Source organism: Leopardus geoffroyi, chromosome C2 (assembly GCF_018350155.1).
Source record: "Leopardus geoffroyi isolate Oge1 chromosome C2, O.geoffroyi_Oge1_pat1.0, whole genome shotgun sequence".
Lineage (NCBI taxonomy): Eukaryota > Metazoa > Chordata > Mammalia > Carnivora > Felidae > Leopardus > Leopardus geoffroyi.
The window spans coordinates 129,124,812-129,149,482 of record NC_059333.1 but is presented as its reverse complement, the minus strand read 5'-3'; the positions used below and the strand labels follow the sequence as shown (position 1 = coordinate 129,149,482).

The 24,671-nt window shown below is 52.0% G+C and overlaps 1 protein-coding gene across 1 annotated transcript in view; it reads right to left on the bottom strand.

Moving 5' to 3' along the window:
• RAB6B (RAB6B, member RAS oncogene family) overlaps positions 1–24,671 on the bottom strand; it is a 53,812-nt gene that overhangs the window by 5,582 nt on the left and 23,559 nt on the right. Inside the window, exons 2-7 of the mRNA XM_045503592.1 lie at positions 20,272–20,330; positions 6,517–6,570; positions 6,216–6,321; positions 4,509–4,620; positions 3,345–3,438; positions 460–526 (exon numbers count right to left, since the gene is read on the bottom strand). Of these exons, the coding sequence (XP_045359548.1) occupies positions 460–526; positions 3,345–3,438; positions 4,509–4,620; positions 6,216–6,321; positions 6,517–6,570; positions 20,272–20,330 (492 nt within the window). The remainder of the gene's footprint in view (positions 1–459; positions 527–3,344; positions 3,439–4,508; positions 4,621–6,215; positions 6,322–6,516; positions 6,571–20,271; positions 20,331–24,671) is intronic.

Genomic DNA, 24,671 nt, shown 5'->3' with positions numbered 1-24,671 from the left:
GTGCAGGGCTGAGCCGAGGAAGCAGGCAGGACGTGGTAGGAAGTGTGTCAGGTAGAGCAGGTTGAACCATGTTCTGAATGTACACGGCCTTCCTGCGCAGCAGACACTCTACTTGTATCCATGAAATACAAGGTGATGCTCACTGTAAACATGGGCAGAGTTACTATTTTTCACTCCCCGCCCTACACTGTCACTCACATCCCTGTGTTACCCAATCCCCCACTGCTTTACAAGTAGAAGCTTAGCCTGTTAGAGCTGGATGAGGTGTTCAAGCCCTTGGAGTTCAGCCCTGTCCTGGCACAGAGGAGGCCCCACATCATACTCACCAGCAGAGAAGGATGGGCTGGAGACGAGGCGAGGCTCGCCCACCGCTCTAAAATACTAAGTGAATACATCAATGGATAAATGGCTTCTCCAGCATCTTTCACTCACTTACCACTTATCAAAGGAAAAGGATACTCCCTTCTTTGCTTTTCTCCTGGACATTCTCCATTCCAGGCAGAGCTGATGCCACACGTCGGAAGAGCTGGAGAGAGGGGGAGATGCAGGATGAAACCCATCCCTCCTGTCCCCACAGCTACGTCTCTACCCTCTTGCCTCTTCTTGTCCTGACCCCGGGCCTTGCTTTCCTGTCTGTCCTGCTAATTGTCCCCTGGAGGGCAGGGGCTGCACCTAACCTCTCTCCCTTGCCCATAGCACCTGTCACAGGTCTGGGCCCTGGCAGGTCTGTCACCCAGGCAGAGTGGCCATGGGTCACCAGGAGCTGTGTATCAGTCATGGTGACTGTGAGGGATCTACCCCAGTGCAGAAAATAATCTAGGCCCTTCGGTGGGCTCCTGTCCCACTGGCCATGTGGGGCACCAACTTTTAACCTGCCCTCAAGACAAATAACCCTCTCCTCAGGGGGTTCTAGGAGTCCACAGGCATCGAGGCAGAAGGGTACCGGGAGCCAGGGCCGCACAGTCACATCGGAAAGAGAATTCTGAGAGAAGAGCACACAGGAGTGAGACCGTGACATTGTGGGTTTGGGTGTGGGTTAGTGTGATGTGTGTGCTGTATGTGGAGGCATATGTGTGGAGTATGTGGATGTGCGGTATCTGTGAATTTGTGTGTGTGAGGGAATGTCTGTAGGGCGTGTGCACATGTGGGGCTTCTGTGTAAGTCTGCGTAAGTGCACAGGGAGAATTGTGTGTGTGTGGTGTGTACGCCCGTGTGCATGCATGTGTGCACATGGGGATGGGTGCGTGGGGATGTCAGGTGCGGCAGGCATGGAACCTAGGAGATGACAAGCACAAAGCGGAAGTTTAAGGCACTGGAAGATTCTGAACACCCCCTTCTCCTCCACCACATACACCGACTCCGGAGACTCAAGTGAGATAAGGTAGGTCTTGTTCATGGTCTCACCCTAGAGCCCAGCTCTATGAGAGCACCCAGGTTGGTGGCAGGGCCAACAGTGGTGAGGACCCGAGTGGGGAAGTCACTGGTGGGCCTGGTGGCGTATGGGACCCTCTGGGCAGGCTGCAGAGGAGGCCCTAAATAGGGCAGGAAGAAGTGAGCGAGGGTGCTAAGGGCCCGGTTGTTCCTCTGGAGCTTTCCCTCATGGCCTTCCCCAGGCAGCCCTGCTCTGCCTGTCAAAATGGTCACAGCTTCTGCCACCAGCCAAACTGGCAGCTAGAAGGAACCTCCTGGGGTGCCGTGTGGGGTCTCTGAGAGCAGAAATAATCAGGCTTAGAGTCCAGGAGTCTGCACTGCATGAAGACTCCTGAACCACATGGGGTTTAGACAGACCACATTTAACTCCTGCTTGGACCATCATCTGGGTTCCAGAGCATGGTAAGATAACAGAGGCATCAGCATCTCCCTGCGCCTGACCCCTGGGGCAGAAGCTACCCTCCTTATGGACTGCTGCCTGTGGTTTCCCCGCCGCCCATGACTTCCCATCAGGGCCACACACAGCAGCAGCTCAGTGCCTCCTACATGCTCCAGGGACAGGCAGCCCCTGCTCCAGGAGATGCCACAGCAGTGCTGGGAAAGGCATGGGCGTGAACAGAGCCATGACGAGGGCACTCCGGGCACCATCCATGTCGGGTGAACCGTCACCGCATCCAGACCAGCTGCTGCATGGACAGCCTGATGTAGCGCTCCCAGGCACTGCTGGGGTGGGGGTGGGGGAGGCAGGGTGGAAGTGACACCCTTGTGGAGCCATGCTCTTCACTGAGCCCACTCCCTATGCCACAGCACCCCTCCTGTTGCACCCGCGCTCACGGGTTACCCTTGTCTGCAACACTCTCCTTCCTCACCTCTTCAAGCCCTCTCTTCCTTGAAGGCAGGGGCTCCTAACCTTTCCTGAACCAAAGACCCCTCTGGCAGTCTGCTGAAGCCTATGGGCTCCTTGTAAGTGTGTGACATCAGTTCTACAGGAGTTTAAAAATGAACTGAAATACACTTATAAAATCTCTAAACACAAGTTTGTTACACAGCAGCGAATCTGCTTCCCCACGAGCATGTTAAACAGCAAGAGCTGGCAGCAGGTCCCGTAGTAATCCCTTGAACTGCAGTGGCAATGTGGGGAAAGGCCGAGGGACCCGTCACACCGCAAGGTGACAAGAACAGGGCTGGGATGTCTACTGTGATGAAGTCACAGGCACTGCCCCCATCACGGAGTCCTGTTGCCTGCATTCATTGCTGAAGGAAGGGCTGAAGAGCAGTCAGAGGTCAGTGAAGACGGAGGGGTAGCTTTTTCCCACCCAAGTCCGCTGACCTGCTGATTCCCACCGGTGGACTCCTTGGGGGTCTGGGAACCGAGGGAGCCCCCTGCTGCGAGGTGAGTAACCCCCCACTGTGGCTTCTCTGATGGGCTCAATTTCCCAGGCCTCGCCCCCTGCAAGCTCCAACCGCACCATGGGCGGACTCCTTTCTCCAAGCCCACCCGGCCCTGCACAGCCCCGAGCACTTGCCGAGCACGAGGGCCATGAACCCCAAAATACTGGTTGAACTGAATTTCCTGTACCCCTTTCCCAAATGAGGTAAGATGCCAGGGAAATGCTGCTCCTCTCACCTGGAAGTTGGTGGCTGGACACACAACATGTTACAGAGGCCATGCAACTGGCTGCCTGAATAGTGGCTAATGATGACGTACTGCAGACACCCCCCCACCCCTGGGAGCGAGCACTCTTTCCCTCTCGTGTGCCTTCCCAGCTCTGAAGGTTGTCAGCTTGTTTCCCATTAGGTGGGGTTTAGAGTGCCCAGGCTGCCTGCCCCAGCCTGGTCACCAGCCCCTCAGGCCCACGAGTGATGTGGCCCTGTGGCCCGGCTGGCTGGACTCAGCGCCAGGCGCGTCCTACCTGCTTCACATTGTAGCCAGTCTTGGCGCTGGTCTCGATGAACATGACGCTCAGTTCTTTGGCGCGCTGCTCCCCCTCCTCGATGGTTATCTGCCTGCGAGTGAGGGGAGGGGGGCAAATGAGCCCCCGGTAGAGGCAGAGGGAGCAGCCTGAGATGAGGAGGGCCTGGCCCACTAGTCAGCCCTGGGGACAGGGCTCCGATCCAGGGCCCCCGTCCAGCACGAAGGGCACAGGGCACGGCCGGACACCAGCTCTCCCCTTCTCCTTCCACAGTGCCTTCCCTCTCAGCAGCAGGCCCTGCAGCGGGCAGCGGGCCTTCCCATACCTGCCCGCCCCCCAAGGGTCCACCATCCCGTGCAGCCGCATCTAGAAAGCACTTTGAGCCACATATCGCCTCTGGGGTGGTGTCATCAGTCCCCCTTCCACAGGAGAACAGTGAGGTTAGAAGTGACTGCCTCAACCTCATACTTAGGGCTTACTTAACAACAGACCTGTGCTTTGAACCTCATTCCCCTTACGTCAAGGACAGGACCCCAATAACGCGGGCTCTGAGTCAGATAATTCTGTAGATGGTCAGAGCACACTTCACAAAGCTCATAGTCCAGGACCCGTTGCTTTATCTGACTGAGTCAGGTCCCATGAGATAAGTGGACGAATGCACATAGGTGGCACCTAAGTCAGCCCTGTCTGTGCACTGGAGGCGGCCACGGAGCAGCCTGTTTGGAGGAAGTGTCCCACCCAACCAGACCCAGCAACAGACAGGAAATTCTGCCATGTTCACACCTGGGGACCAGAACCCTCACACCAGCGCAGGCATCTCATGGGCAGAGACAAAGCACAAGCAGAAGCCCGCGGAGGCCTGAGGGACTGCTGTCTGCAGCTGTGTTGTGGCCACGGCCAGGCCCCAGACCACTCCGTGCAGACGTCCCTCAGAGCAGTGTCTCTACTGGCAGTGGAAGGTGGGGCTTCAGAGCCGAGACACTGTGGGGCAAGGGTCTACCAGGTGCTCTTGGAGCCTCCGGCGCCCCAGGTGCATGGGGACAGATCAGAAGCACAAACTCGCCACTCACGCAATCCCGGAACTCCTTGTCCAGGAGGAGCTGCGGAGCAGTGGAGGGTGGGCCGGGCCCGCCAGCACTCTGCACCTTGCACCCTCACACCTACCTCTTGTCTGCCAGGTCCGTCTTGTTGCCCACCAGCATGATGATGACATCGCTGCCCCTCTCTGTCCTGACGTCGTCAATCCACTTCGAGGTCTGCTGGAAGGAGTTGAGATCTGGAGGCGGAGTGGGGACACAACAGAGTGAGAGCCAGCCCGAGCGGGGTGAGGGGGAAGGTGGGAAGGGGCAGCAGGAAGGAGGGGGACTGTGCATCCTCATACCCAGACCACTGGGTCTGGGCCTTCCAGGCTGGGGACCCATGCATCTGTGGAGTTGCTGCCTCTGGGCCCTGCAGAGACCCTCATGTGGCTGACCCACTCCCTGGAAGACACCCTGTTGGAAGGTCACTGTCATAATGTGCTACACGGACTAGTGGTTTTAGGGGCCCACCTGAGAATCAGACCTGATTTTGGGGGCTCAGAGAAGAGCATGAGAAATGGGTACACTGGACTTGGCTGAGTTTGGAAACATGTGTGTTGGCAGGGGGACCATAGGAGCCCCTGGGGAGGAAGGCCCTACCGAGTGGCCTCCCACTGAGGGGAGCTCAGGTTGGCTCGGGAAAGGCCAGATTTCCAAAGAGAACCCTCAGGATCTGTGAGCAGGAGAGGGAAGGCGGCCCCAGGAGAGACAAGAGCAATGAGAGATAAGTGCGCTTCAGGGCAGCCCTTTCTTCAGTCAGAAGACGTGGGGAGTAGTTGCAGGGTGATGTCCACCCCTCAGCGGCGCACACATCTGAGGGGCTGAGGGGAGGCAGCCTATCTCGGGAAGCCTCGGTTTCCCGCAGCCTGCTCTCTCCCCTGCTCCCATCAGGCTGCACAAACCCAGGCTGAAGGCCCCATCTCTCACCCGTATTCAGGGTAGGTGGGGAGCCTGCAGTCAGGGAGGGGTGGAAAGAGGGGCCAGGTGGAGCCAGGGACCGCAGACTCGACTCGAAGCAGTGGGACGCACACGTTTCCCCACGTGATCTCAGTGCTGTGGCTGGTGCCCAGGGTGCCCTCCCGCCACCAGCGCGACCACAGCACAAGGGCTCACCGGGTGTGTTCTGCTGCACCCGCCTGGGGAAGCTGCAGCTCTGCACCTGCCCTGGGCCCCCCGGGATGGGCCTCCCTTGGGGCTGTGCAGTTGCTCTCAAGAACAGCTGTTCTGGCTACGAGAGTTGCGCTGTGTGAGAAGTGCTCTCCCAGACCCACTTGGCCTCTCCTTCCAGCAGACCCAGTGAGGAGCTGGGATGCCAGCTGACAAAACCATGGCTGCCAGGTCAGACTGGCCCAAAGACCAGTGTCTGCTCCCATCCTGTGTCTCTCTCTCTCTCTCTCACACACACACACACACACACACACACACACACACACACAGAAGTCGCTCCACAAGGGTCTTTCTGGCCGTCAGGGCCAAGGAGAGCAGGTGGGAGTAGGCCAGCCTCCTGAGCATCTCTGCTCAGTTCTACATAGAGGCCCCTGCTCTGAGCAGGGCCAGCTCAGTCCTGTACACAGGAGAGTCGGCGGAGGTGGACACATGCTGGTGTTGGAAGGCAACTCACCCCACCACTAAGGACCTGTCTTCTTGCAGTCAGCAGACAAGCACACACGTGGGCATACACATGCATGTGTGCTCATGTGCAAGTGCACACACACACACACACACACACACACACACAGGCCCTGGAGCCCCTGTGAGCCACCCTCCCTCTGCCCCCAGGACCCACACTCACTTGTGATGTCATACACCACCACGGCCACCGTGGAGTCTCGGATGTAGCTAGGGATCAGGCTGCGGAACCTCTCCTGGCCGGCCGTGTCCCAGAGCTGCAGCCGCACCTGTCACAAGGGGTGGGACCATGGACAAGGGGTTCAGTGCCGTCTTCATGGTGGGGTGGGGGTTGGGGGAGGCCCTGGTTCTGTGACACCGGCACTGCCAACTCTGGGGCAGGCGTGGGCTCTCTCAGTGGTGCCCGGTGACGGGCTTCGAGGCAGGCCCGCCCTAGCCTTCTAGTTCTAAAGTCTGGCACTCACCGTACGATCCTCCAAGTACATAGTTTTTGACAAGAAGTCAATCCCAATGGTTGCCTGTTAGAGAAAAGCAAAGAAAGGTTAAAATTCAAAGGTGTCAGGTAAGGGCAAAAGCCCAGTGATCCAGGCGGTGACAGCCAGCAAAAGAGGGGATACCCATGCCAAGCCTAAGGCGGGTCCTGCTCTGCTGTCTCTGCCCCCACCCCCGCACTCGACAGTGAGCCCAGTGGTCCCTCTCAGAGGAAGCGGGTTGGTGCCAAGTAAGAATGAGGACGGGTCTTCAGGAAGTGACAAAACTGTTTGTGCAGGGGATGACAGAGCCAGGTGAGGAGGCTTCCCCAGGATCAAGGCCACTGGCAGGCATATCTCCTGCCCTCCTTGGGTGGGGGCCTCGAGGAGCAAGAGCTGAGTGGTCTCCTTGCCAAAGCCCGCTTGGCCTCACCTGCCTCCCACTCTCACAGCCTCCCCTCGAGGCTCCTGGAACTCAGGCACCCAGGCTTGGGTTCATCACTGCCCCCAGCAGGCAGGAGTGGAATGGGCGCAGGGCGACTTGCTGCTGTGTGGTCAGCTGGCTTTCCTCAGGGGCATCACAAACCACTCCGAACAGCATGTCCAGGGGAAACCACGCTGACTCTTTTCTACCTAAACCAACACATTAGGAGCCAACCGTCCCCAGTACACCTATGCCACACCTATGCCCTCTCTTTCCTGGCATTGGGGAGAGGCGGTTGGGCAGGGTGCAGTCAGCCTTGTGGCCAGATGGCCGGGACCCATCACTCACTTGCTGTGTGGCCTTGGGCAGGCCATCCAACCTCTCTGAGCTCACCTGCATCTACGATAGGAGCTATGATAGCATCTATGATAGGAGCTAAGAAGTTGTCCATGTGAAATGGAGATGTCACTGCTATGTAGTTAACAATAATGAAGACTCAGACACAGCCTGAATGTCCAGGGCACTGATTAAGTACAGTGTGGTACATCCATGTGATTAGAATCCTTGGCAGTCATTTAAAATCAGATTCTTTTTTTTTTTTTTTTTTTTCAACGTTTATTTATTTTCGGGACAGAGAGAGACAGAGCATGAACGGGGGAGGGTCAGAGAGAGAGGGAAGCACAGAATCGGAAACAGGCTCCAGACTCTGAGCCATCAGCCCAGAGCCCGACGCGGTGCTCGGACTCACAGACCGCGAGATCGTGACCTGGCTGAAGTCGGACGCTTAACCGACTGCGCCACCCAGGCGCCCCTTCCTTTGCTTTTCATGACACGACTTGTTTCTGGCTTCCCTGCCTCTCTAACTGCTGTTCCTTACTGAACTCTTGCAGGAACTTCTTCCTTTCCCTGTTCCTAAAATTCTGGTGTTCCCTGCTTGTGTCAGGGCATCTCGTTATTCTCACAGCTTCAAATAGGATGTGCCGACAGCTTTCCAATGTACATCCCAGGCCTTACTTTTGTCCTGAGCCCCAGATTCAGGTATCCAGTTTACTGTTTACGTTTACTGTTTACTAGACATCTCACTAGACACAGTGTGTCCCACACGGAGCCCATCATATCCCTCCAAACCAGCTTCTATTTTCCTCCCTCCACGAATGGCAACTCCACCACTCCAGTGCCGAAGCCTCTGGAAGCCCTCCCGATTCCCTGCTCTTCACCTGCTATCTCGTCCACTCCCTCACATCAGAAGAATCCTGAAGCTGATGACTTTTCCCCTGAGCATTTAGCCTCTCCATTCTTACCACCCCCACCAGCACTGCCCCAGTACAGACCTCCAACTTCTTTTATCTGAATAACCTCAACCGTTTCCTGACTCATCTCTCTGCCTTTCAGGCTCTCCCCTTATAACTAGTCTTTCATCCAGCACTAGGCTCTTTCTAAAACATAAATCTGACCACTTCACTCCCCCACTGTCCCTAGGAGATAGTCCAATCACTTCAGCTTGGCTTACAAACTGTTCAGGGCCTGCCCCTCACTTTCTCTGGTCTCATTTCCCTTATGTCCAGCTTTTACTTAATCCTTTAGTAGTAATCCTCTGGTCAAGACACCACACACACAAAGTCACTCTGTGTATCTGTGCCTTATCTAATGTTGTTCCTTCCTTTGAAATGCTCTTCCATGTGGTTCAAACCTATTCAGATTCAGCTCCCCTGCAAGTCATGTTCTGCAAGTCATCTTCTGAGCCCTCAGGTTGGCCTCAAGGGCCCCTCATTTAACAGTTTCTGTATGGAACTGGAAAGATCTCATACCCGTCAGTCTCTCCAACTGGCCAGTGATTCAGTGATTTTTCAACATGCAGTGCACGGACGACTTGCTTTACAGCCACATCAGGAGCTTGTTAAACATGCAGATTCCTGAGCCCCCACTCAGACACACAGAATCACCATCTCTGGGGTGTCGCTCAGGGAATCAGAATTCCAGACAAGCCTACAGATAACTCATTTGTGCAGTGAAGTTTGCAAACAACCTCCTAGACTCTGAGCTTGTGCTGTAATCAGTCTGAGGAGGCTATGGCATCCAGAAGGAGAGGCAGATTCCCTACCTGGGGTGACAGACAGAGGGAGATGCCCATGTATACAGAAGGTGCTATTCATGAGAAAACTAAGGGTCACTCGGAAACCAAGGCCACACACGTGACCTGTGTGGCAGAAGCGGGATTCGAACCCAAGTCTCCCTTACTACAAAGCCTCTACTTGGACTACTCAGCTGTGCTCCCTCTGCTTCCTGAAATCCCTTCATTTCTCAAGCTGTCACTGTGCCCTGAAGCTGTCATTGGGTTTGCGTGGGGGTCAGATCCTGTCTGGCTTCCTATTGTCAGACTCTTACGGTCATTAGCCATAATAGCTCAGCAGAGCCCACTTAAGAGGAACTTCATTTGCATTTTAACAAGGACAACAAAAGTCAGCTCTCTAAGGATGGAGCAAAAACAAGAACTTTTCAGATGGCTTTGGCTGGGCCTTGGTTACCAGGAAATTTCTAGCTCCTTGGCATCATCTATTTTCCCAGACATGAGGCACAAGCAGTTGGCCCCACAGCACTGCCAGCTGGAGCCCGTCTCTCTCAGGCCAGATCTGCAAGGAGAAGTTAGATATGGTCTTCCCTGGGCAGTCCCTTTCTGGAAAATGCCGTAAGTAATTAATACTCATTCGCTTCCACATCCTCAAATGCCTACTACGTGTTAGTCACTGAGCAGAACAAGCCCTTGTCCCTGCCCATGAGGAGCTGGTCCCTCCCCTGGAATGCTCTTCCACATGGTTAATGCCTAGTCAGAGTTTCAGATTCAGCCCTGAACTTCCAACCTTGTAGAGGAGCTAAGATTATCATACAGAAGTATGGTTTTTGATGGATGGAAAAGACAAGAATAGTGAGAAGGACTCTAAGAGGAGGGGAACCCTGTTTCTAATTGATTTCTTGCAAGCCCTCCAGTGAATACTAACTTCCCAGCAGGTGGAAATGGGGGTGTAGTGGAGGATGGGAAGTGTGAGGAAAAAAGCCCAGATGGAGGGAATGGGAGAGTTTGGATTTCCTTTTTTTTAATTTTTTTTATTTTAGAGAGAGAAAGAGGGAGAATGCTTGTGTGGGAAAGGGACAGAGGAAGAGAGAGAGAGAATCTTAAGCAGGTTCCACACTCAGCACAGAGCTCCACACGGGGCTCGATCCCATGACCCTGGAATCATGACCTGAGCTGAAATAAACTGTTGGATGCTCAACTGACTGAGTCACCCAGGTGCCCCAGTTCGGATTTCCTTAACAGCAGAGTCCCTATCAGACCAACCTCTTGCAGATTACTATTATGAACTCTTAACAAAATAAAACAACTATCTGAAAGCACTGGAAAGTGACCAAAAGCAGGCAGAAACTGGAGGGATGTCAACTTTTAAAAAATGGAACAGCCCTGAGTGAGGTTCCCGTTTTTATGACTGAGGGCAGCCCTGGCTGGAGATCAGGGTGGCTAAAATTTGGCAAGAAACCCACAGTCTTCCTGTCTGAGAAATAAGTCAGATCCCAAAGCTACCACAATAGCCAGAAAGTGTGAAAAATCCTAAACGTGAGATAGCTACAGGAAGGGCACCCCAAATTCTACAAATAAAAGCTTCCCAAATCTCTGACCGACCCAAGCAGGTGACCAGGAGGGAAGGGCAGATTTCTGCCAAGCAGTCTACCTAAAACTGAAAACCAAAGCAAACCAAACCAACAAACCTGAAAAGAACTTTAATTTGCTGCCGACCACAGGGAACAGAACAGAGAATCTGGATCCAACCAATACTCTTCCAAAGGGACAAAGACAATTCACAGTCTTAATCACAATGTGTGGGATAAACCTTAAATCACTCAGCATATGAAGTAAAAGCCATACTCAAGAAAAAAAGAAAGGGAGACCAACCTTGAGGTGACCCAGACACTGAAAGTAGCAAGCAGTTTAACATAATATGTGATATGATATGATATGATATGATATGATATGATATAGAATAATGCTCAAATATATAAAGAAAAATATGCTCATAATGAAGGCACAGATTTAAAAAATCTCAGCAGAGAAAGAGAAACCAGAAAGAAGAACCAAACTTAGAACGGAAATTTTTAAATCACTGACGGGCTTAACAAAAGATGAAACAGCAAATCTGAAAACACATCAACAGAAATTATCTGACAGGATAATATGGGGACACCAAGCAAAAAGAACAACTAGCCACCCAGGCAGGACACCCCCTCCCACAAAAGGCCCCAGAAACCTCAGGGACTCCCTGGTACCTGCCACAACCCACTCTCCCTCTTGAAGGCCAGCACGTGTCACAAAGAGGTGTGTGTGTGTGTGTGTGTGTGTGTGTGTGTGTGTGTGTGTGTTGATGGGAACATGTGTATGACTGTGTGGGGTGGACCCATGGACAAGTGAAGACATATACACGTGATGCAGCTACGTATTCATTTGCACGTATAAGTACGTGTATGTGGGTAGGAGTGGGTGTACTATGCTTGTGTGGGTGAGTGCGGGGTAGGGAGATAAAGCCCAGATCTGTGATATGCACATAGCTCTGGTCATGCCAGAAGGCTAAGAGGCTGAGGTGACCAGGAGGGAAGGGCAGGTTTCTTCCAGCAAACGTAGGCTTCCTTCAATGTCTCCCGATGCTGACCATGGTCAGTCCCAGAAGATTTGGCATGCCACTAGCAGAGTGCCCTACCATCACCAAATGGACCTGGATGGTCATGTGTTGTTTTCAGTGACCTCTGCCAGTGCTTTGGCAAGGTCTGAGTACTCTGATGGGTTCCAAAGAACAATGGATAGGGAGCTTCTTCTCTCTAAAATGGGGATAATCATAGCTTCCTTCAAAGACTGCAGATCACGGGAGTTAAACCACATGAAGGTACCCTGTATAAACAAAAATAAGGACTGACCAACTGACTGGGGGATTTTCAAGAGAAACTGTAGAAACCCACCCCATAGAAGACCGTCCAACATGTTTCTCAGACTGGTTATGTGAAATACATCCCCATGAAGCAATCTACAGGATAAAGGTAAACTGTAATCAAGTGTTTCTGAGAAAGGCTGCATGTTCTAGCTCCTAGTGGAGAGCCAGAAAACATACTGGCACAGTAAAGGCTCTGAGAAGTCCTGCACTAAAGAAACATGAATAATTTCATGGAACCCAATGTTCCCAAGCTTCCTTGCTCTAGGAAACTTTGTGTTTATAATCCCTGTTAACATCCCTTATTAATAAACTAGTGTTCCCAGGGCTTCAGGAAAGGTTAACTGGGTTCTAAAGGAGACCACATCCCTCTTCTAGCTTGTCATGAAGTCTGAGTCAAAGTACTCATTCTCTGTACTTCATTTCCTTTTACAAGTAAATTTATTCTTGCCTGTAACTACATCATAGGAATGTAAAGAGGATATCAAGACACATGAGCAGCAGACTTGACTTTGGGGGCCCTCTGGCCAGTCCATGATCCCCATGATACCCCCACTGCTCCTAAGTTGTGCTGCACAAGCCTCCTGTACTGCCTGATGCCCCTCCCAGGAGGCCAGGCTGCACTCTACACTCTGCTATTTATTCCTTTAATAATGTGCTTACAAACAGCACTGCTTATGAAAAATGGCAGGCATTTCATTTTATGCAAACTCTGAGGAATCTTAACAAACACAGACTTCCCAGCCACATCCACATTCATCTTCTTCGGAAGGTGGTATTACACGGTGTCAACAGGGGCTCAGACACAAAGCACAGACTGACAGTACATTACACGCCTCCCTCTGCACAAAAGAGCCATTGGCCCATTGGATCCCCAAAGAAGATGTTTCCTGAGGCACTTGTTGAAATTTTTTTTGCTATGTGCATTTATTATGAAATATAATTTTGCATCCATCCACATTCTGACAAGACACAGTAATAAAGTCTGCAGTGGAAATTTGCATGGTGATTTGCATAAATTGACTCAAGACTCTTCTCGGGAAGAGAAATCACGAAAAGGAGTGTATGTGTGCCTTTTACTAGCCTTGGCCAGGCCTCGGCCATGGCTGGGGAAGCATCCATAAGTGGCAGAAAGCAGCTGGGCATGACAAGCCCTTGACAATGAAGCTGCTGTTTGTGGTGCTCTGCACCAACCATCAGATGAGAGTAGAGGGTAGACTCATGCAAATTAGCATGCAAATGAGGTTGGCAAAACTTAAGGATTCAGGCTGGCAAGTGGGTGCTGTGGGGGAAGGAGGCGGTAGCCTCTGGAAAACATGCTGGGCAGGGTCTGTCCCTGCCAGCAGCTTGGCAATGAGCTCTGGGGGAGGGGATGCTGACTCGGGAGGCCACAGTGCAGGTACCTAGGTGCTTTTAGTACTTCAGCCTCAAAGTCTACACAGTCCTGGTGGCCACTTCCCTCCCAGTGGAGAGTGGCTTGGGCTTGCCACCACCCAGTTTAAATATCTATCCATTGCTTTTTTATCTCCTGTGGTCTGGAACATCAAGCAAACAGTATGTACCTTGCAACTTTAAATAAGGGGTTAAATTTCATCAAAATCAGTCAATCCCTTCAAAAGCCATGCAGAGGCCCATAGACATGTGGCCTGATGCTCCCTGGGAGGCTTTCTGAAGGCCTTGAAAGGATCCAAGTACGAAAGGCCTCTTCTTAACAGGGTGGAAGATGCCCCAAGTGGTGGACTTTTGAGGGTGTCTAAGAGCCATTGAGGGGAATCCTACAAAGTGAACAGGACAGACTACGGACATCTGGGGACAGAGAACCACATCATGAGTCCCTTTAAACTTATGAAACATAGCAGATGCTGCTGATGGACTCACCCACTACCCACTGACCACCTCTTACTCCCTTGTTTGCCTGAAAACCGTAAAAGTGAAATTCTGCTTTCCCAGCCTCTCCAGAGGCTAAGGGTGATCATCGGGTGACCCAATTCTAGCCACAGTCTGCTGGAGGGGAGGGGAGGGGATTCTAGGGAAGCTCTTGCTTTCTTTTTCTGCCTTGAATGCAGAAGTGATGTCTGGAGCAGCAACAGCCAGCCTGCCTGCAGATAAGAACCCACACACCAGAAGGAGGAACAGAGCGAGAGCAAGAGCCCGGGAGCTGACAGCATCACTGTGCAGCTGTGCCACCTGAAGTCCCACCGTGACTGCTTGCACCTGGAAAACCTCAACCCTTCTTCTGAAGCCACCACTTGTCAGCCTTCTGTACCAGAAGGTGACCACACTGCTAATTCGTACATGCTTCACAAAGGAGAGGGAGAACAGGGCAGAGGAGAGGAGGGAGGGAATGAAAAGATGTTAGCACAAGGGCAAGTCTGCCCTCAGTCCAGAACCAGGTGATTTCCAGAGGAAGCACCTGGATGAATGCTGGTGCCCCAGTGGGTCTCTGAGGGCAGGGGCGTCTTGCCAAGCTACCTGGCATTCAGGGGGATTTTACTACGGAAGACCGTCACCTCACAGGTTGGCCACAGAGCTTGATGTCTGCAAAGATTGAACTCCACTCTATTAATGTAATAAAATCATCGTGTTGCTAGAGTTACATGAGGACTAAAGTTCAGTCTTCTGCTAGAAGCACAGAGTCATCTGGCGGAGCTGGCTAGCACTGCCCAGGTGCAAACGCAGGGGTGGTTGGGAGGCCCACAGTTTCCAGCCGGACGCTTTGGTAGCACACTCTTGTTAGCTCCATCCCGTCACTATCAACCGAGCTAGTGGCAGGTTGTTGTCTTCCAGGTTTTATCCTGTTCTGCTTCTCTCTATAGTATATCCTAATGCACATCTATGTCAACAGTATTTTTGGCCAATGATTTTCCATCATCTAGACTTTAAGACCGAGGTGAGCTATGGTCTAAATACAAATTAACCTCATTCTTACTGCTAAAATTTGAGGCAACTGGTCTAGGTGATACAGGGGTTAAGTCCTACCCAAATAATTTCCAGGTTAAAAGAAAATGCAACTGGGATGCTGGTCCAGGGTCTGTAATCTAAGTGACAGGCCTGGGATTTGAACCCAGGCCTCCTCTGCATGTAGCATCATTTTGAAAGAGAAAGAGAGCTGAGATAGAACGGAACATGCTGAATCCTTCTCCTTGGTGTGTGACCTCACTCTGACCCCCTCTACCAGGGGCAGAAGAGCCTATCCCTGTCTCCCCCGGCTGCCACACAGAGACATGTGGCATCTTAGATTCTATGGAAAAGAGCCCCTCCTTCTGGTCCTCCACCTCCTTCCCACACTCCAACCCAGAAGACTCATTAGTTCTTAGAGCTTCAGAAATCCAGATTTTGTGCAACCAGTCGAGGGTCTACCCCATGTAACAGTTCCAAACACCTTCACTTGGCTGTTCCATCATTACTTCCCACTTGACTCTTCATTTTGTGTGTGTGTGTTGATGACACTGATAGTCTTCCAGGGTGTCTGGACAGAAACCCAGGGCCCACTCAGGCCTCTCCCTCCTCTGTACCCCACAGATCCACTCTGTTCACTCATCCTTTCCACTGCCCTATGGTGTCTCTGTCCTAGGCCCAGGCCCTTCACTCACCTCCCACACAGCCCTGCATAAATGCTCAGTGACACTCCTCCCTCCCCTGCCCTGCCCTTCCACACACAGCTGCATCCAGGTCTGTGTGCGCCCCGCCTACAGCCGTCACCCCTGCCCCAACGCAGTGCTCCACCTGTGTCTCCTACAAACGGATGTCTTTGATCCCATCAGTACCCACAGAAGGAACCCTCAACAGCCCTGTGTTTCCTGCCCCACGAGACCAAGCCCCTCTGAGCATCCAGGGCCTTCCAGTGCCAACCCTCTGGGCCCACTTATCCACAAGGTATGGCAGGCTCAGAGCCTGGAGCCTGTGGTACTTTCAGGGGGCCATGAAAATATTTTCTAACTTTTAAATTTTAATGTCTTTTAAAATCAAGAGAAAAACGAACATAATAATAATAAATATATAATAATGAATCTAGTCTGGATTATGTACAACACTTGCAAAATATAATTTCATATATATATACATTACATACATACACACATACATACATATATATAATGAAGGAAGGAGCAGAGTACCCAGGAAGGCAAAAGCGGAAAGACCCATGAACATCAAAATGCAGCCTGCCAATAATCCATCCAAAGGCCCCACGCTTACCCTCCACTGCAACAAGCAGACCCCCCCCCCCCCCCCACCACACACATGCAGTGCTGGACGTTACACTCTGGACTTCCACAGACGTCATCCTTCCTCTGTGTCACCATCCCTCCCTCCAGTGCAGCTACAGTTAAATCCTCCCGCCCTCTCCTCCAGGAAGCCTTTGGTGCCCACTGATCACTACCTCGTCTGATGGTTCTGAGGCCCAAGGCCAGAAGGACTGGTCCCCAGTGGGATCAGAGTGGGAGGTGCCGTAGTGGGTTGAAGAATGCCCCCGCCCCCGACCAAATTCATATCCACTTGGAACTTCAGAATGTGACCTTATTTGGAAATAGGGTCTTTGCAAGATGAAAACTCATCCTGCATTTAGGGTAGGTCCCTAAGTCTAATGACTGGGGTCCCTACAAGAAGAGGAGAGGACACACAGAGACCCCAAGAGGAGAAGGCCACATGAAGGTGAAGGCAGAGACTGGGGCTATGCAGCCCACGGTGAGGAGGTGAGAGGATGAGGAGGTGCAGCCCCAGGGTGAGGAGGTGAAGGGGCGAGGAGCCCTGCCACCACCAGGAGCCAGGGGATGTAAGGAAGGATTTTCTCCCAGAGCCCTTAGAGGGAGCATGGCTCTGCCACATCTGGATCCTAGACTTCTGGCCTTCAGAATTGTGAGAGAATAAATTCTGTTGTTTAAAACTGCTCGTTTGTGATAATTTGCTATGGCAGCCCCAGGAAATGAATTCAGAGCCCCGAAGGGAGATGAAAGCCTCAGGGCAGAGTGGCCAGGAATGACAGTGCCGTCTGGTCTGGTCACTGAGGGGGTAAGGGTTCCTCGGGGCAACCCCTTGGCCTGTGCTGGCACAGTGGACACAGCTGTTCTGTTCCTTCCCCCAGGGGCTCCATGGGATCCCGGGAGTGACCCAGGACAGGCAAACTGCCCAATATTTCAGAAATGGCCCTCCACTCCCGAAGCAGCTGAGTAAGCTCTAGCAGGTCGGGGTCCTCTCCCGGGAGCAGCCCAGTAGGTCAGCGGTCTCCTAACTTGTGCTGTGGTGGGAGATCTAGGGATGGGCCACTGGCTCCGGCCTCAGCTAGACGTTCATCTCAATCACCTCAGAGATTTAAAAGAATGCTACTGCCTGAGCCAGCTTGTGAAACTCCAGGCCATCTCCCCAGTAGGTGATGCTAATGTACGGCCAAGACAGGGGGCCCATCAGGGTCCTCAAGGGACCTCACGCCAGCCCCTCAGGGCCTCAGGCTTGTTCAGCCCCAGACCAAGGGAGGGCTCACTGCCACCCAGGATGAGATTGAACCCCCTCTGCCCTCCATGCCCCAGCTGAGGGCAGGGCCAGATTCTGCAGCCAGACTGTTTTCTCCTATTGTCCCTCCAACACAGATGAGGTACTTGACAAACATCTGTTGTCAGAATGAGTGAATGGGGGAAGGGAAGGGATGAGACACAGAGCCAGAGGCAGGCAAAAGGATGGGAGGGAGGAACGATTCTGTCCTGGGAACTGAGTGTCTCAGCTAATGGTAGGGGCGGATGGAGAGGATGTTTGGGGGGGTTGGCAGGGAGTGGTCAGGGACAACCAACATTCCCCAGAGCCCTTGAGGATCTTGTCTACTTCCCAAATGTCTCTGCCACCATGTTAAGAAAAACAAAATAAACAGTACCATTTCCCCCTCTCTTTCTCCAGAGAGTTCATTAAAATGGCCTGTGTATGCACAGAATTGGATCCCTGGCCTCCCAGCCTAATTACCATTTTAAAGAGCACTGGGAAAGACATTCTATCTCCTGCAATAACAAAGTCAAAAAAGCTCACCATCAAGAAGGTCTTGCTTCCCTTTGGGCTTTCTCCCCTGCTCACCAAGACATCTGGCCTCTGTGGCCTCTTGGCCCGATGGGGTCCGAAAACCAAGCCCTTTCCAAGCCAATTTGGTACCAGTAGGTACTTGACACCAGCTATGGCCAGGCCTTGTGCGGGCCTACAAATGCAGCGGCGGATCTGAGGGATCCTGGCTCCTCAGACTCAGAGCCTGTCCAAGGAGCCAGAGCACATAGGCGGTGAGCTAAAGGAGTCCTGAGGACAACGTGCTAGGGTGGAGGGGGCCGTGGTACAGAACACAGGGAAGGCCCCACCTGCAGGGCAAACATGTGTTCTGAGTCTCAATGAGTCAGAAGAATTTTTCATAGCAGAGAAGAGGAGAGGGAAGGTCATTCCAGCAGAGGTGACACCATGAGCCCAAGTGTGGAGGCATGACTGTCGCCTAGGTGGGGAGCAGCTAGCAGAGAGGCCTGCTGGACCACAGGATGCAGCCTAGCAATAAGCAATACAAGAGGACCCTGGAGACGAAGGAGGAGATTCCAAGAAACTCAAAGGACAGGAGACTATGATCCATGCCCATGAGAATCACTCTTCACTGCACAGGCCCTGGGGCCGTATCTGCTGCCACCTACTGCCAAGAACAGTAGCCAGCCCAAAGTCCCCTTGTTTTCAATGGGACACCAATAAGAGGCATTATAAATAACTCAGTATTTTTCAAAAATCAATCAAAATAGTATCTGTGAGATTATTCATATCACACACACACACACACACACACACACACACGAATACCAAGTCAGACTTCAGAACTGAAGTCTGTTAGAACTGTAATCTCAAACAAAGACTAATGTGGTAGAACTCCCTTATGGGGAGGAGGTCTCTGGCAAGCCTGCAGTAGTACAAAGCCCTGGCCTGGAAAGCACACAGCGAAGACAAAGTGTGGCCAAGATATTCCATAGCCTGTGCCCAGGGTTGTGCAGAGTACTCAGGGCCCCTCTCCCAGGGCCTCATCTTTTCACCCTTCAATCAGCTCTTCCCAAGGCCACTGGTTATCTGGTACTTCACACACATGAGAGAAAAAGACAGGGAATTAGAGGAGGCAGAGAGAGGGGCTGTATTTGCAGCAAAGACGACGATTGGTCCTGAGAGAGGAAGACAGACTACAGAGCAGACACGAAACTGTAATCCACAGTTAGCTATACTCTGCATCCTCTGTAAATCCAGGGAAGGGGGCCTCTTAGCATAGCACTCCCTAGTTTGTTCTATAAGTGCTTGTCCTCTGAGGACTCAGGAACAAAAGGATTCTGTGATCAAATACGTGCGGAAGATCCTGTACACTATATTCCTGTTAGCAAATCAAAACCATACACTGATGTAGTAAAAGCCCTGAGAAGCCCTGCAGTAGAAAAGTTGACTGAATTCTGTTTACCAGTGCTCCTTAACTTTGTACAAGCACTGACCTTCCCTCCCTACCTTTTCTTCTCAAGTAACACCAGCTAATAATCTCTTGGAACTAGTATCTTACAGAACCCACTGGTTTAGAAGAATATTTGTCTCTTTGTCAAGGAAGAAAGTATCTTTTTTTTTTCCTTAAAAAATATTTGAAATGATTGAAGTTGGTGCCTTTTGTAAAAAGCTACAGTTGCAAGGGAAATTCATTTCATTTGCACAAACCTCCTGACTCACCAGTAATGCCAGGACAATGAAATGTTACTTACCCCCCAGGAGCTCAGTCTTTGGGCCACCTGTGGCCATCTCTAGGCCACCAGTTGACTTCAGCCCACCCTCTAGAGACAGGAGCCAAGAGATCACTCTGTCTGTCTCTTGTCCTCATACAGCAGTACAAGCCCATCACACCAGCCTCTCCAAGAAGGAATTGCCTCAGCAACCATGTGTGTGTACGTGCATGTGCATAAGCGTCCAGCAAACATAACCATGCTCGAGAAACAAGTTATCCTACTGCTTTCAGTTTCATCTCCCTCATTTTACATCTTGTCTACCCATCCTCCTCTACATGATGACCCTCCAAGTAACCACACACTATAATGGTTTAGACCTGCCCACCGGGAGCAAGAGAACAGAGACTGAAATGTGTCCTCTCTGTTTTTAGAAAATGTTTCCTTTACCAAGGTTTGGATTTTCAGAAGGGCTCAGGGTCTTTACTGGGCTGGGGCTTGTGCATAAGTAGGAAGCTCCTCCAAGGCAAGACGGATGCCCAGGGGACCCAGGACCATGCTGCTCTTGGCCAACATTAGCAAGCCCTGGAGAGAGGCCAGCATAGTCTCTAGGTTGCTGTCATGGCTGCGGACATGGTGGGGGAGGCAGGGGAACCCAGGACCTCACCTGGTACGTGTTGTCGAAGCTGTCGTACATGAACCGTGTGATCAGAGACGTCTTCCCGACTGCAAAACAACAAGAAGAAAGGGGTTCAGCTGTGGCATGCAAACTAGAATCCTCCAAACACATATCATGTGAAAAAAACAAATAAGGAAACAAAAAAGCCTAGAGGAAGGATGAAATTCAGAAACAGAAGCAGGAGCCAGACCCTCGGAGATGGACCCTAAGGTGAGGTGGCCAAGTCTACACTGGGTAGGTTATGGGGGAATACTTGCCAGCACCAAGCAAGAGGCCTCCCCAGTCTGGAGAATTCTCACCACCCGCATCCAGGTCTTCCCTGACCCCCAAGAGCGCAAGTGAGGCAAGAAGCATATAGAAGAATCAGAGCAAGTATGTGCATAAGAGAAGATGCTCCTCTTGCATGGGCCCATGGTCACCTGGAAATACTGCCTTGCCATTGGCCACAGGCTGGGAGGGAGGCATACTCTTTTTTCCCTATTCACTCAGCCTGGGACTAGTAAGGAGGTGGCTTTCCAAGGAACCAGGGTGCAGGGGAAGTAAATGGGCTATCCCCCAGTGTCTCTCAAGGGCAGGACTATTTTTTTGTAGGGTGTGCCTGACAGTCTATCTCCTCACAGAATGTTTAGCATCATTGGATCTTACCAGGTAAATGCTGACGGGACCGCCTTCCATATTTGCAAATGCCCTCTAAGGGGCAGTAAACCCCAAACAAGAGCCACCTACCAGTATGGCTGAGAGAACCCAGGCCATCTCTTGGGAATTCCACAAATGCTAATTTCCCAAACTGTGTGGGGTTTGGCTTCTGACCTAACCCTGTGCAGGTCCCCTGGGGCCTGGCAGTGGCAGAAATGCCTATCGCAGGCAGCATTTCTAATTATCTGGGAGGGGAGGAAGGGTGACGAAGGAACAACTGTTGGGTCAGGCCCAGCATGGAGTGCTTGTCTACACTGTCCCACCAAATCTCTGCCACGGGCCTGGAAATCTCCGAGGGGGACCGGCCCAGCTGAGCTTGGCTCAGAGGCCCTCCTGCTCTGGACTGCTAGACACAGGCAACCTTGATAGGGAAAGCAAAAGAGCCAGCACCTGAAGGTTCTCCCTCCTGCCTCTCCCTGACTCTTGGATGGGATGTCCACAAGGCTGGGCCTGCTGGGGTGGCTGGTCACTGCCCAGATGGAGCAAGGCAGCCCTACTTGGCTCCTCTGAGAAGGGTCCTTCTCTGGTTTTGAAGCCTTAGTCATACACCACAGAAGAGACGAGCAACCACCTTCCAAACAGCCAACATTTGTAAGGGAAAGGCCACCATCTTCTAGCCAGGAAGGACATCTGACACACTGTTTGGGGCAAACTGGGATGGCCCCATCTTTGACTCAGAACTGATTAGCTGAATTCCAATCCTAGCTGGGCTGCTGTTTGGCCCTGTCATTTTGAGGTGGTCACCATTCCTCTGGACCTCAGTTCTGTATTTTAAAATGGGTATAATAACCTCAAAGACTTCAAAGGGCAGTGGTAAGAATTAAATAAAAGTGCCATCCAGGCATACAGGAAATGCTTAAAAGTAGAAGCAGACAGCAGGCAACTGAGATATTGAGACGATTTCCAGAATATCTGATTAAAAAAATACTACCACGGCTACTGGATTGACCTTGCCCATCGTGTCTCTTCATTTGGCCATTTCTGATTTGGATCCTTTGTAATAGAATTATAATTATAAGTAGAACACACTCCTGAGTTCTGTGAGTTGTTGTGGTAAATTATGGAACCTGAGGAGGGTCATGAGGGCCCCTCGAATTTGCAGCCTGTTGATCAGAAGTGTGGTGTCCTGGGGGAGTCCACTCGTGGTGGCATCTCAAGTGTGGGGCAGTCTTATTGGGGGCATGCCCTTAAACCAGGGGTCTGATGCCAGCTCTGCCTGGTAGTGCCAGGTCCTGTATGAGCTGGCATCAGAATAGCCACATATCTATTCTGAACCTCTCTGGGGTGAGCAGTAACACACCCACAATATCTTCTAATCTTACTTGACAACTGTTAGGTATTAATCTGTTAAGTGCTTTCCAATTGCATTAAATCTCCCCTTAACTTTCACATGTAGGCGAGAAGTGGAGGCTTCCCCCATGGAAAGCCCTGGCTGCAAAATACTAAGGGGACCACAGAGTGAAACCCTGAGCCAGCAAGAGGCAGATGAAATCAAAGAGAACGAAGACAACACAGCATCCTCCTTTTCCAAGAGATGGTGGAAAGTTACTGCCTCCTCTGGAAGACGGGGATCCGGGGCTCACTCGCTAGTGACTTCCCTAGGTAGTGACACATCCCATCTCACACCTGGGGGGGAGGGGAGGGGCGAGCATCAGAGAGCAGGGTGGAGAGAAGGCAGGAAGATACAGTTCTCTTCCTGCAAGGGGTGTTTCCCCGGGGCGGCTGAGCACACAGGGAAGAGGCTGTGGAATGGCAAAAAGTAACTAGTGCCGCAGGAGGTCCTCGGAGGGGCTGAGAACTTAGAAATCCCTGCAAGGGCTTCGAATGCCAAGCCACCCCATCCCCAGACAATAGCCATTGGCAGTGGATTAGAACCGGCTCGCAGGGTGACTTCCAGGTGGAGGAAAGCCCCAAGACAACAAATTGTTTATTGGGGCTGTGCAGGAGGAACGTTTAGGTGTGGGGTCCTGCCGGTCTTTCTGAGTGTTCCCACAACAACCATGATAGCACATACCTCCTGTATCTACCGAGTGTGTTCCAGGCACATGCCAGGAGCTGTGCCAGGTGCAGATTTATCTGATAACAGTGAGTGAACAAGAGAGACCAGACCCCTACCTACCTCAAGTGTTCAGGAGTTCTGTGCTTGCAGCAACCCTGCACGAAGCCCTTAACACGGTTTTGGGGGGGGAGGGCCTCAACTCTGAAACAGGTGCTCACATCATCCTCATTTTATACAAGGGGAAATGAATTGACAGCCATTTGCTGTCAGGGTCAGACCGAGTGGGACCAGGCTGAGGTAGTCTGACCAGGGAATGAGCTCCTATCCCTGACCCTCCTCAGCATCTTGGGGTCACAATGGGTCTCAGGATTTTGCCAGGTCATTGCTGCCACCACTATGGATGTCATGGAACTCTGGAAATGGCCCCACCAAGCCCTTTTCCTTGGGACCAGACAGAGTGGGGCGGGGGGGGGGGGGTGGGCTTTTCTGCACTGAGGCCATGTTTGACCCAATCTGGAAGGTCAGAAACTGGGAAGTAAGGGGGACAAGGAGGGGATCAGAATGTGAGGGTGAGCAGGCATGAACACCTAGGCCCAGAACCCCAAATGAGGCCTGGACTGAATGAGGGGTTCATTACTGATTTGCCGCAAAGGGGAATAATTTCTTACTATTCCTCTAGGTCTGCCTTCTCATTTCTCAGAGCAGAAGCTCCCCCACCCTTCCCTGCCTCAGAGCTTCCCCAAGACCACCCATACTCTGTCCACGGGTGCCAGGATAACATGGCTCAGATCCTCCACAACTGCCCTGGGTGGAAGGTATGGGAACCTGAAAATGGACAGCTTGCACCACCCACCTCCTTGGCCATCCTGTTCTCTCAGTCTCCCCATAAAGGATGGCAAGACAGCTGCAGCCATCACCTGACAGGGCACTACCACTGGGCCAAAGCCGGGGCGGCCTGAGAGGGGCAGCAGCATTGTGCATCCGACCAGCTCCTGCTCTCCACTGGCCCCTGCGGCCTCTGGGAACTGCCCTTGCCTCGCAGCTCTGTTCTCAAGGTCACACTGCCCCATATGCCTTCTGACTGCAGCTCTTGGACACCACTGCAGCAGCAGAGCTTTTTCTGAGGACAAAGATTCAGCTCCACTGGCAGGATTCTATTAAATAAGCAGGTGTATTGTTACTGAGCTCTTCTCTCTGCTCAGGGCTCAGCAACATCTTCTGGTAGTTTAGTCCCATGTTATTAAGCAGGGAGATGCATTTTCAATCTTTCAACAAAATGAGGGTGAGGAAATTCATTACTGAGCATTTGCCAGAGGCTTTAGAAAGAAGGAAACCCTATGACTGGGCTTCTACTTAGTGCCAGACAAGAAATGGGTGCTTAACCTGGGTTCGCTCATTTTATCCTCATTCCAATCCAACGAGTGAGCTATTGTCACCAAGGTCATAGAGCTGGCAAGCACTAGAGCTGGCATACAGACCCAGATCTGACACCACAGTCATGTCTCATGTGCAACACTGTACATAAGACACTGCAGGACATCACAAAAGGCAGGGAGGGGCCCAGGTGGCTGGGCAGTCGGGGAGACCACAAGGAGGAGGCAGGGCATTCACTCAGCTGTGGAAGGGTGAGGGTGAGAGAGAGTGGGTGTTCCAGGTGGAGGGAACAGTGTGAACAAAGGCACAGAGGCAGAGA